Genomic DNA, 13539 nt, shown 5'->3' with positions numbered 1-13539 from the left:
GGCGTCGGTTCCTCTGACGGAGGGACTCTGAACTCAATAGTTGATACTTAGACACTAAATTCCTACCATTACAAACCTGAACTGTTTTTCAGGAGGTGGAGCTGCTTTTGTTTTTGGAAGTGTGATAACAACTCTTCTGTATTGAAGTAAACACCTAAACTTTTAAGTGCTCAGATATACCCAGCAGGCTTCATTTTACTGTTCTTACCTAAGATTTCAATGATGGAAGTTAGAGGAAATGCTTCCCTCCTACGTGCATTCAGCAATCATAGCCCTTGCATGTCCTGTAACACAGATAATACTCAGTGTTCAGAAATGCTGCTTAACTTCAATTTGTAATTCTGCTACTGAACCTGAAACTTCAGTTTTCATTTCTGAAAAATAAAAGAATATTGTTTTCTGGTTCTTTTACAGAAATATTTACTACAGAACTGTGCTATAACAATTCACTCATCTTAAAAATTTCTTTAAGCTCGGCACTGAAAGGTACAATATAAACTGAGAGTAGTGCTAATTACTGTTTGACAGCCAGAGGGCAAAGGGGAGCTATGGGTTTCAGGTTGTCTGCAATGCTACTAGATTTCAATATTGCATAGTTTTCAGCTTCTGTTGTTTAAACTTGAGTCATTGTCTTTTGGCAACAATGAAAGTGCATGAAACAGCTATGGAATTCTTTTCTCAAGGTGCTCACCTGCCAGAGGTTATCGCCTGCCCTCAAGTGCCTTAATTAACCTGTCTCATGGTAGTCGGTCAGAAATGGGAAATCAAAAGCTGATGGCCATAGTTAAACCTCAGCCAGCAGTGAATAACTACAACTCATATGCATCTGATCTGTCATCTGTATGCTCACAAAAAGTGCATCTGGGAGGCCTCAACCATTCTCCTCGTTCCCTTTTTGTTCCTACTCAAGTAAGACTTTTCTCGCATTTGTACAAAAATGTGTTTCCCTAGGATCTGAAATATTGACATGGTTATCTTCATTGGTCCAAACTAAATGTAGTTTTTATGTCAATATATTAGAAGTAGAATAATTTTTATGCTGGAGAAATGAATTAATCTAATAATGAAAAGGACTAAAATTTCCTTATTGACAGTGATTTTGCTCTGAGTAACTCCAGTTGCTTTTCTGAGAGACAGATCCTTAGTTTGGAGCAGTGACACACTATTTGATGTCAGATAGTGTGTTTGGACAGAGATGCAATTTCCTTAAAGCTTTGATCCACTTAATGCTTCTTTATAGGCTGTTTGTCCATGCATAGAAAAGGAAGACATGATTTCCCTATCAGTTTTGCTTCTTGGTTATAATCTACTTTGAAACTACAATAAAGGAGGAAAAATTAAAAGTTTTAAATTGAGTTTATTTGTGGTATAATGACACTATTTTTTTAACAAGAGGCTTCTTTAAAGAAACTTGCCTTAATTAGTAACTTCATGTTGCTGTAGGTGTGTTTGAAAACAGTTATCTCATGTTTTTCAGTCTGCACAAGAAAAAGTACTTTCCAAAAGAAAATGTAGGACAATGAAACACTTCTGGTTTTTTTTTTTCTCTCTCAATGATTTAGCAACTGAATGGAAGACAGCATTACAATCTCAGGGCTGAAAATCAGGGCAACTCTAACTCACCCCAGAAAGGATCATTTCTGAGTGGCAATCAGAAAAATAAAGTGAGTGTTCGGATTCATTTAGTATCGGACCCAAATGTCTCTGTTTTGGCCCTCTGTTCAGGGTGGGTGTCATTTTCTCATGATTAATAAATTGCTTTGTTTTAGTACATCAGATGTTGTAGTTCAGATACAGACTGGAGCAGAAATGCTCTCAGTTCTTGAATGAATATAATATCCTGTGTTATCCTTGTTTAGATATTAGATTTTTTAAAGTGTTTTTTTGCATAGCTGGGCTTCAGTTCTGCGATAACACACCTGTAATATAATGAAGTAATTGAACCTTGCTGGGAAGGTCTTACAAAATAAATCATAATAATACAATCCCAGAATACTCCCAGTATGAAAGCATGCTTTTGAAACCATTCTGAACCGTTACCTGAGTTTCTTTATACTTAATCATCAAACTAACCTCATTTCACTTTAGTAATGATTCTTGGTAAAAATTGTAACTGCAATCCACTACCACAGCTTGTTTCGTAATTAATTACTGGAAACTTGCACTAGTGTCAGTATGAAAATATCTGTCATTTGAGGACTGTTAAACTTGAACCTTACCATTTCCAGAATGTCTTGGTATATACTTAGCTGTTCAAAAGTTGAATTTGTCGCTGCTGAGTTTGTCTGGGGTCTTGTTTTTTTATTTTATCAGGCACAGAGTAAGCAAGACGATGAATTCTCCAGCATATGGCAGTCATTGCAGAGTTCTGGGAAGTCTCATCACATTCAACAAAACATGCATGAGAAGGTTTGTATAGAAACTTTTAACAGATCTCTGCATTCAAAATATGAAGGTACTTAATTTCATACATTGGTTCATTGTATCAGAAAATTTCATGTTACAAATAAATCCTCTGGATGCAAGTGGTGTTACATGGAGTATGCATGGCTCTGGAAAGGGGTAATCATAGGGCACTACTATGTAAATAGCAGATACCCAGTTTTCTGGTTAAGCTTTGATGTTTGAAACCCTAGGGTGCAGTTCTACCTCAGGAAATCAAGCTGGGAACTGGCCATCAGTTTTATAAACCAGGCTTCAATGACGGCAGCTTTAAATGTCAGCAAAGAAAACAGGAGCCTTATAAAAAATGTAAGTACTATTATTAGAAACTCTGTTTAGGGGAACTACTTGCTTTGTCTGACATTCATTGAAATGTCTGAGAGCTTTTTGGTTTTTTGTGGTTACTGACAGGAAATAATTTATGTTAGTTTTATAAACACTACTTTGCACTTGTTATTGTCAAATAATGTCCCTGGTGGGACATTATTTGACAGTAACAAGTCCCCTATATATTAGATTGTTCCACACGTAATCCCAAACCTTTTAGGTAAATTGTTCTGTGTTCTGCTGACTTGCCACCCATCTAATATAAAAACCAAACAAAAAACCATACGTGTCTTTGAAAATCTGCTTGTGACCGTATTTGTAGAATAGAAAATTAGATATACTACTGGATATACTTCATTTTATTCTATCCTAGAAGAAAAGCATACACCAAATGACCTATGAAGCAAAAATTAAACATTTGATAAAACCATTCATACTAATGCAACTCTGTGTATTTGTATGGAGTTACTAATTGTTTTGAGTCTTGACTATTACTGTTTTAAGAGCATTTCAAAATAATGCATTCTTTTGTAGTTAAAGAAGACTCCAAAACTACAAGAGGTGAAAGTCAACCACATAGTAAAATATCAAACCAACAGGTAATTTTGTCTGTACTGAGTTAATCTATTATTTTAATTTTACTCTTGATGTGATTTATCATGTTACAGATTTGTCTTTAATTGTCATCTTAGTTGATTCTTTTAGTCAGCAAATTTATTTTGGATTTATTTTTATTAGAGGTTTATAGACAGAATATGAGAGAAAGTGCATAAAACGTATGATGATACCAAACAACTTTAGTATTTGTTTTAGATTCTAAAAGCTATGCTGTAATGGGAAAACACAAATACTAGGTGTTCAATAAGATGAAATCCTCTAAGAATATTAGCTTGTGAAAGCTCTTTGCAGCTGCATTTCTCATATGATTGTGTTATAATGAGTAATAGAGTATTCAGTAATAATGGCTGCAATTTATTTCAGAATTTTGCAGGTGTGAATAAGTACAATGTCAAACTTTTGAAGAGGAATGGAAGTCCCAACATGCCTTTAGTTCAGAAGGCTGCAGTTGATGGTCCTTGCACAGGTGGAAAGGTAGGATCTAAGGAGTTGACTGTCTTGTGCTCTTTGAGTAACTTCAGTTTCCAGTCCATTTTGTTCCAATTGTTCCTGGTTACTTGTGTGCAAATTCATGTTTAAAAATACAGCAAACCTGTGTAACTTCAATTGATCTTTAAATCAATTCTATCAATTTTAATATGCAGAACTTGATGCAGTCTCTGGATATCTGTTCACACTCTGAATAGACATAACTGTGACCTGCCCAACCTAAGAGAGGAAAAATCTGAATGAGAATAAAATGAACCTCAGACTGATACCCCTTCCTCTTGCATCTGCTTGTAAATACAATTAGTTGATGTACCTTTTTTCTTCTTTAATTTAAGAAGGACAATGAACTGGAAAGGCTTCTGGCTTCTTTGAAAATTCCCAAAGAAAATGAAGTGCAGATTTATTCCAAGGAAGGAAGAGCTACAAACGAGGAACATCTGTCACCACAGTCATTTGCTATGGTCTGTATATTGCAGGAATCATTACATTGCAGTTTAGCATCTGCTGTCTTAGCATCAGTGCTCCTATTTAAAGAATCTCCAGGAAACCTCATACTGCTTTTTAAAATGTATTTAATTAGCTATTCTCAAAGAAAAATAGCGAACACCTTTGTTTATGCTAAGATGCTGTTACCTTTGCTTTGATAAAATATAACTGATTGGAAAATAAAAAGATTCTCTTGCCAGTTATGATAATCAGTGTTAAGAAGGTCATGTTGTCTGGATGCCAGCGTGTTCCTGAGTGGTTTATTTTTTTTTTAAAGAAAGGAACACAGATGCTGAAAGAGATTTTGAAGATAGATGGCTCAGACCTGCAAACAAAGAATGAAGTGAAATCACAAGTTAATGATGTTCCTGCTCCCTCTAGCAGACAGGATTGCCATGGAACTGCTGTGCAATACAGACCAACCAAAAAAATGGGTATGTGTAACCATCAGCTCAAGAGCTTCACCTTGTAGTGACATTTTAGAACACAGTTTCAGCAGGGTACTGTTTATCAAAATACAGTAATAAAATTTCCATGTTTTCTTAGTTCTACTTCTCTATTTGGATCAAAAACTCTCTTCAGCTGTAGTCCCTTGGTTTTTATTAAACAATATGAAAATACCAGGGAAAAATCAAATAAGCTTTTTTTTTTTTTTTTTTTTTTTTGCTAATAATCAAGTTGCCTTCCTTTTAGTGAAGGAAATAATTGTAATACAGCTTTTTTCTTTTTTTTTTTTCCCTTTTTGTCAGCTGCTTATATGAACAAGCATAACCCTGGAGGGCCCCAGAACACACCAGCAACAGAAACTGGAGGTCACCCTTTCCCTTGTCCACAGCCTGCACTGTCTACTGTTTCTGAGCTTTCTCGTATTTGTTCTCTTCTTGGAATGTCGCAACCAGATTTCTCTTTCCTAAAAACACCACAGGTAAAGTGGTTTTTCTGCAAAAGTACAAGTTCTCAGTTTTCTATCAGCTGTTCTATATTAAAAATTTGGACTGACCACTGAAATCTATCTGAAAATAAACCTTAGCTCCCTTTGTTCCTATTTTGAAAACAAACAAACAAACAAATCTCTGTTTCTGTCTCACAGTTGGTCAGCAATACAAATGGCCTCAAAAGTCTTCTCTCTTTTCTCTAGACCATGACAGTTTGCCACATAAAGCTGTCCAATGGTTTGTTGGTTCACGGCCCGCAGTGTCATTCCGAGGCTGAGGCAAAGGAAAAAGCTGCGCTTTTTGCTTTACAGCGCTTGGTGAGGATGGGAAAAATCTCTTAAAATCTTTGTCTCTGTGCACTGCATCTGTTGGTAAACCTCTGTGTCCTTCTTCCTAGGGTTCTATAGGAGTAAACTTTGCTTCGCCTCCACCTCCAGCAGTGTTTCCAAATTACCAGCCACTAGGAGTTCCTGTACCACCTGGATCAATTCCTCCAGTATTTGCACAGCCCCCTGGTAGGTGTTTGACCAGTACACATTTCAAATAATATCACTATATCCTCTAATTATCGTAGTTCTTTATATGAAAATGAATGCTTTCCAGAAAGCCCCATTTCTGGTCTTCGTGTGTACTTGTATGTCTGACCAGTTTTGAAAACTGTTCATGATCCTCTTTGCATCAATGTGCAGATTCATTCAGTATGAAGAATCATCTCTATTAATGATTTCTTTTCCTCAAGAATGTATTGATCTATTCAGTCTTAGGTGCTTTTTCCATTTTTTTCCCTTCAAAACAACAGTAATTACTTGAAAGCAGATAGTCCCAGTCCAGAATTTGTAAGAAATAGCCTCCTTGATCTTTTACATGGCTTTTCCCCCCCATGCCGTCTAGTTAATGTTTCTCCATGCACTACTGCTTTTATCCATCTATTACCAACTTTCACTCAAGTGCTACATCACACTTGTATGCTGCCAAACATGAGCATGGTGAGTAACTCCCCAAAAACTGCTAAAAGTCCCTCTGCTGTTTTTGTATTCTGGCTCCCAGTTGGTTTGTATTTTACTGAAGTTCCCATCACAGCTTGCAGTTAATGAGTCAGCACTGCTGTAGCATCCTAGAAACTCATACAGCAGCTGCTACATCTCTTTTCCGTGGGGTTTGTCTGTTGTTGCTGTGTTCCAAAATGATGGCCTAAACTTGCAGCTTTCTGCTAATACAGTTGGCTCAGCTGAGGATGTGGAGATCCCATATTATGTGCACTCTGGAATGCAGATACCATGACTTTAGTGCTCTTAATTGTGTTGTCATCTGGATGTAGTTCTCTTTGTTTGGGAGCTTTTGATAATACATAAATACTTAGCTATTTTGAAGTAAATATAAAGCATATGAGGCTTTGCTGGAAAGAAACATGCAGACAGCTGTAGTTGGAGTAGTCCTGGGCTTTTGGCAAGTTTGGGGGTTTTTGTTTGGTTTTTTTGTTTGTTTTTTGAGGAAAGAGCTCAAAGTTTCTTGTTTTCATAGCTAATATGATGGCTCCATCGTCTCACATGTTTGGTCCAGTGTCCTGGAGTACTCCAGTGCCTAAGCATTATTATCCTGGCACCTACCCAGGAAATGTGTCTCTTGCAGGAACTATACCAGTTGGTTCTCACAACCAGTTTATACCTCTGCAGGTAAGAGCAGCAGGTTTGTCTTAATGTTGTGTTTTTGTAAAACAATGTGACTCCAAGATTAATACAACAACACCCCCATTGTGAAGTAGTACTTAGTATTAGAAAATTATTGTTAAGATACGTATGCATGTTTTCTGAAAGTGGAATATTTGCAGTTTTTTGAGAATGCATTCTGTTAAATAATATTTATTTAATTTAAAGGTAACTAAAAAAAGGGCTGCTAGCAAGAAAAACTTTGAACTCAAGGAGTTTCAGAGTTTCCCTCAAGCTGCACCACTAAAGAATGAACAGCCAATGTCTTCTGACCACATTCAGCAAGATAGTTCTTCAGCTCCTTTAAAATCTCCTCAAGCTGCTCAGTCCACTGTTTCATTTCAAGACAATGTGGCTACTCCAAGTGTTCCTCATAACAAATCAACACCAAACACTTCCAGCAAGCGAAAGCCAAGAAAACTGGCTGTCAATTTTGGCGCACCAAAATCTTCAGAATAAATCTGGTAGCTAGGTGTATTTTATCTTTAATTCTTTCCCCACTGTTATGTTCTCTCATTTAAAAAAATCAGAAATCTCTATTAAAAAGACTAGCCACTTTAAGTATAATATAGAAGGAAATACATTTTATTTGCTATGGTTTTCAGGTTGTCATTAAAACCATAAAAATTATGTTAAAAATTTGTTTTATTTTCACCTAAATTAGCAAAAGCCAGGAAAACCTGAGTTAGGGTTGCCTACCATCCCTTGTGCCTAGGTTTCTAAACAGTGGCTTACAGACAATATCGGGTAAGCAGCAATAACAGTGGCAGCCTTAACTCAGGTTGGATGTGCTTTTTGGGAGGGATGTGGAACAGTAATAAGTTGGGCATCTAACAGTGTTTAGCATGACCTTTTGTACTCTAGCTTGATTTTAAATAGTGTCATAAGACAGAAAGTAAAAATTATTTAAATGCAGTTTTTATATTGGCACTACAAGTCCTTTTGAGTTGAATCAGTGTAACTAAAAGCTGACTACAAAGAAACTGCCAAATCCACTCCAAGTAGGAACTGCTGGGTTTTGTACTAGAGGGCAACAGCTTTACAGCTTTCAGAACATAGGTGTTATTGTGTGTCTGGTATTGGAGTGGCAAAACTGGTTGCTCTTGCACAATCTGTTCCAGGAGATTAATTTATAGGATGTATTGAATAAAAAAAAAAAAACCATTTGCAAAGTAGAGATCCCTTTGGTAAAGTACATTTAACTTTTTTTTAATCTACCAATTTACTTGTTTTCTGATGATAAAATAACAAAGTTATCTGATACAGATGTGCATAGCCTCCTAAATGCTTGTGATAGCCTGATTTTTTTTTCTAAACTATAAAAATGGCCAGACAAAAAGACAACCCATTTTGCTGGATGGCTGTCAAAGTTATGTTTACTTAGAGTCCATTTCTTTCTCTAATAGTCTGTGCCCTGAACCCTTCTCTATATAGGTTATTTTTTGTTACTAATGACTTTTAATATTTATTTTTTTAGTTTTTTGAGAGAATTTCTGTGTTGCAAAATTAAATTATCAGGAAGTGTTGCTGTTGGTTCCATAAGAATATTCAGACAAAAAGCTGACTTGAATTTTTGGACAGAACTATGGGATTCTTTGTTCATATAGGAAAAAAAGAAGGCTCAGAGGTATTCTTTTTTAACCCACATGTACCAATCTTATGGACATTAATATAAAATCTTCATCCTAAGAAAAAATTTGAAACCTCTGTTGGTGCTGCTTACTGGCATCGATTAAATTTCATTTTTCATCTGTTCTAGAAAACGAAGTATTTTTTCTCTAAGGCCCAGGAACCAGAAGTAAAGCAGTCTTGAGTGATTTATTTTGTTGCTTCTGAACTGGTTTCATTCTGGGTCTCCAAGTCCATAGACTTTCTTTCATATGTTTTTTTGCCTCCCTTTCTTGGTGTAGTATGAAGTTTCACATTATTACTGTGTTACAGTGTTCCTTAATTTTCATTTCTCCAAAACAGTTGTTGGCTCAGCAGTATTTGTAGAATAGCAGCAAGCCCTATAAAAAGGATCACAGAGGTAAAAACAAGATTAAGAAATTTTATTTTCCTTATTATCACAAAACTTGTGGAATAGTCTACATATAGTCTGACATCACATTGACTTTGTTGTTATCTTTATAGTCATCTAATCTCAAGAGGTTTAAAGCCATATTCTATGAAGGGAAAGTTGTCTTTTTTGGGGTTTTTTTCCCTTATTAGCAACATGAGACTGATATGATGCTGCCATGCCAATATTTTACATGTGGTTATGTGACATTTAATTGGTCCACTGTATCTATCTGAATGATCTGATCAAAAGAGAAAATACCTATTTGAAAATTTCTGTGACAGAGATGAGGCTGTGTTAGACTCTGCATCAGAGCATTTTGATGTGTCTGTACAGCCAATTTTTGAGAAACGAAGTTATGGAGGATGCTATACTCTTACGTACCAGTGAACACAGCAATTCTTATTAATTATTCTACTTCAGACTAAGATTTCTGCTCCCTCTTCAAGTGGAATTGCTATATGTAGTATATTTAGGTGGTTAAACCCTTTATTCTGTAACTGCTGCATATTGTATTAGTCCCTAATTTTTAGTTTTTCTATTCTATGAAAGTGACTGCCTGGTGCCCAGTTAATTACAGTTTTACATGTCCTGGTAGATGTGACATCTGCATTGATCATTGCCATGTCCCCTTTGATTTCATTATTGTATTTTAACAAGGTCATAATGTTTAGCTCATACAGATATAAATTTAGGCATTTCTTTTTCTCATAGATATAAAGTATTTTCTAAGCACTGGAGTTTTTCATTAGATCTTATACAGAGCAGTATTTTACTAAAAATCCAAAAGGGAAGACTTTTATGTGCGCATTTTTGTAGTTTCTGATTTTTTTAAAATAACTTTTCATTGTTTATCTGCCAAGTGAAATGTTTTAAATTTGCATATGAATGGATACAGAATGTATTTTTTGTGCTGTTTAGTGTTAAGTGTGCATTTGCAGATTTTTAGCATGTAGTTGCACAAAGACTGTGCAAAGATATTTTGGAATATGAATATATGCTACACTGAAGGAAAAACATTCATAAAACTTAAATGCTATATAGAACTCTAATGCAATAGAGTAATTTTATAAACTGTCTGTGTCTGCTTGGATTAAATATTGAAACAACAAACATTACCTATTTTCACTGTTTTATTTCCAAATACTACGTGGGAACTTGTGTATGCTCCAGCCCAGAAGTTTACACTATGAATCAAATCTCATGAAACTCAGTTTCTGTGATCTCAGAAGCAGGACCTGCCCTCCTGACTGTTTCTTGATGGCTTTCAACTGTAACTGTGATCAAAATACAAAGTTTTTTCAAAAGGCTGTTGGTCACCTTGCAATTAAAAGCATTTAACAGGATACTGATCTTCCAAAAATTTTTTGGCGTTGTCACCAATTAGATTATAAAAAACCCAACCCCATAGAAAAGTCATTATTTTCCAGTAAGCTCAGTCCTAGTGATTGTTAAAAGGTGGAGAACCAGCTAGTGGCTGAGAAGCAGAATGTTAATGTCTTTCTTACACATTTTAGTGTGAATTAGCTTGTTTAAAGCAACCAAGATAAAGATTGGAGTACACTCTTAGCATGAGCAGCTGCTGCAACTTTATGTAAGTGTGTATGTAACTTGGTGCTTCTGTATCGAACAAGTCTGCTGTAAACACTCAGGTCATATTGCTCAACTTAAAGACACCAAGATAAAATCTTAGATTTCATAAACTGTCTTCAAATGATTAGTCAATGAAGTCTTAACTGCTGTTACCCTGAATGGTGAGTTCTGCCATCTCAATATATAGCACTAAAGAAAATTCAAGCAACTTAAATGAAGGGATAACTTGAAAATATTATCAGTTATTGCAGAGTAAATCTTGCATGGATGCTCCCATTCAAAAATTACAGGACTTCTGTTCAGTTTAATTGAGTTGATCTGAACTACTATAGAGATGACCCCTGAGGGTGAGGAATCTCAAAGAAGTAATTGGTACTTACAATAAGGACGTTTTTAATTCTATTTGCAATGTGATCTCCTTATGTATTCCATAATCAGCCTTCCTTACTACTGAGAGACAGTTATGTTCTTGTCTTTCTGTATCTGGAAAGGGGACACAGTGACATCAAGGGCATAAGGGCAGTCTGAATACACACTCTTGGCCAAAAGAATTCAAATTCAGGTGCATGAGGACCCTTGAATATTGAGACTGTAACTGATAAATGTTTTGAAGAATCTGATATCATGAGGTAAGTGGCTGTTCTTTATTAAAAGAATCCATGGTTCCAACAACAGTTCCTTATTGCTGTCAGTTTTTTAATGGATGTTTATATTTCTATATTTCTATAATTTACAAATTTCCTGTTTTATTTCTGCTTTGAAATACATTACAAATCAAAGGAATGGTCACAATGCCATCAAGTGCATATAGTAAACCAGGTTCCTGTTATTTGAAAGTACAGAAAATGCATTTTTCAGTAAAACTTTTTTTTTCTGGTAAAACTTGGTCAATAAAACATCAGTGCATTGGCAGTGATTTATGAAAGTTGATAATCACACTTAGTCCTGTATTTTGTGTAATTGCAGTTATTTTTAATGGCTATGTCTTACTGAAACAATGGTTCTTAAGTGCTTTTTGATCCCTTTAGCTTTTAGTATATCCATTCTCTTGTTCTAATTAAGTTTCATTGATGGCCATTTTTCTGTCTTTTTAATATTTTTTCGTTAATTTCTAGACTTGAAATAAATGTTCTTTTAAAGAGCTATTCAGCCCTGAATTTTCTAGTTACACAGGACCATCATATGTATGTACATACACACGCATACATATATATATACAGGAACTCAATCACTCATTTTCTTAAAATGATTCATAGTTATGTCATTTTCAGTCCACACAATAATTCCTTAAGAGACATCCAGAGGATGATGGACACTATCTTGTTAATAGACATTGCTCTTCTCCAAATGCAGGTATTCCTTAGGCCGAGTAAAAATAATGGGCAAATACTGAAATATTAACAGAGTAAGTACACCAGTTTTCACTTCACTTGCTTTGGTAGATAAATTCTTGGCTTACAACTTAATTGTCCTAAAGTCCACCTCATTTCCTGTCAGAGTTTACTTGTATTGCAGAGCTGGCAGAAAGGAAGGACCACTTACGCCTGAGGCACAGTGCAAATCCTCCTGCATGTGGGCACAGATTTGATGTGCAATCTCTAGTGATAATCCTGGATTAACCAGTCTCTTATTACTTGCTCCCTCTGGGTCATGCCAAACTGTGTTGCCACATTATGAACCTTATCAAGGAATTAATCTGATTGGCATTCTCCTGTGTGTTATTTTTCATAATAGTTCATCATGGAGCCCCAAGAACAGCTGGGCTGGTACAGTTTGTAGTGGGAGTGTGGGATGATTTAGCAAGAATGGAACTCCTTAAGAAACGTCCCATGACTGCCTAAAGCTCAAGTGACCCACAAATCTAACATTATTCATCAAGTGATGTCATTGCATGTGGTTCTGTGTGTTGGCTTCGAGGAGAGTGGTAACTTCTGCAGTACAGGAGGAAGTGATGAGAAAGGGTCATATGATGAATTATTGCAACAACATTTGCATAAAAATCATCATTTTCATTTTGGTCCATCTGTTAAGTTTTTAGGTGAGTCTTAATGAATGATGGATGTGGGCTGCACAGCCAGTGGAGCAACAGAAATTAGTGGGCTCTTTCTTGTTTATGTGCAAAGTGACAAAGGGCCCCATGTCAGTGCTTTCATAATATTAAAACTTGTTAAAAAGATAGAGCTAAGTAAGTGGGTAAAAGGGTAACTCACAGTTTGAGGAGGCAGTAGGAAGATAGATGCACCTTGACCAAAAAACAGCTGAGGAAGAGAAGGTAAAACCCCCATGCACTGCAAATTTTGGGTCTTGCTCTATAATATTTCAGTATCTAGACTCCTGTTAGCAGTGCCACTGGCAACTTTGATTCATACTGGAAGCCTTAGGTGAATGAAGATGCTCCAACACAACAGAAATGCACCTGAGAATACTTTATTAAAAAAAACCCCAAACTAGTTAACTATTCAAAATACAGTTAATTTGTAAATTTTATTTAATAATCTGGTCCTGGAAAATATCAAGACAGTGTCAGGATCATGTTTTCTTTCTGGGAGTTAGGTCTGCTGGCAGTTCCATCTCAAGGTCTCTTGCATCATCCTATAAAGTCTATGTATTGCTGACTGAAATAAGCTGAGTGTGATGACATTGCTTATAAATATTCAATTATATTCAGTATAAATCGTGGTAGGGGTTTTGCTGTCCCTGCTAGCAGTGTAGGATCTTCTTGACCCTGATGTTCTGCCATTTGATTGGTTTTACTGAATAACTCTTTCCTTTGCTACAGCATTGTACAGGTCCCTGGAGTGCCTCCACTCCTTCATTTGGTTTGATAACCCAGTAAAAAATAAGACCTGCCATGCTTTCCAGAGAGCAAAGCAGCTGAGGATTT

General features: G+C 35.9%; 1 protein-coding gene across 3 annotated transcripts in view; it reads left to right on the top strand.

Annotated features, from left to right (window-relative positions):
• Positions 1-13531, top strand: part of XRN1 (5'-3' exoribonuclease 1) — a 38403-nt gene extending 24872 nt beyond the window's left edge. The window contains exons 31-44 of one of the 3 annotated variants that reach the window (XR_008508547.1): positions 684-909; positions 1563-1664; positions 2314-2409; positions 2637-2751; positions 3304-3368; positions 3751-3861; positions 4212-4337; positions 4640-4796; positions 5112-5287; positions 5501-5614; positions 5695-5812; positions 6819-6970; positions 11117-11284; positions 12009-13531. Coding sequence is in view for 2 of the 3 variants with exons in the window: in XM_036388496.1 (XP_036244389.1) it covers positions 684-909; positions 1563-1664; positions 2314-2409; positions 2637-2751; positions 3304-3368; positions 3751-3861; positions 4212-4337; positions 4640-4796; positions 5112-5287; positions 5501-5614; positions 5695-5812; positions 6819-6970; positions 7172-7462 (1849 nt within the window). In the remaining variant the exon portion in view is untranslated. Of the gene's footprint in view, positions 1-683; positions 910-1562; positions 1665-2313; positions 2410-2636; positions 2752-3303; positions 3369-3750; positions 3862-4211; positions 4338-4639; positions 4797-5111; positions 5288-5500; positions 5615-5694; positions 5813-6818; positions 6971-7171; positions 10181-11116; positions 11285-12008 lie in introns of those variants that run through there. The other 2 variants (XM_036388497.1, XM_036388496.1) reach the window with 2 other exon arrangements.
• The last annotated feature ends 8 nt before the right edge of the window (positions 13532-13539 follow it).

This window comes from Molothrus ater, chromosome 10, assembly GCF_012460135.2.
Source record: "Molothrus ater isolate BHLD 08-10-18 breed brown headed cowbird chromosome 10, BPBGC_Mater_1.1, whole genome shotgun sequence".
In the NCBI taxonomy this organism is placed as follows: Eukaryota; Metazoa; Chordata; class Aves; order Passeriformes; family Icteridae; genus Molothrus; species Molothrus ater.
This window is presented reverse-complemented; position numbering and strand designations above follow the sequence as displayed.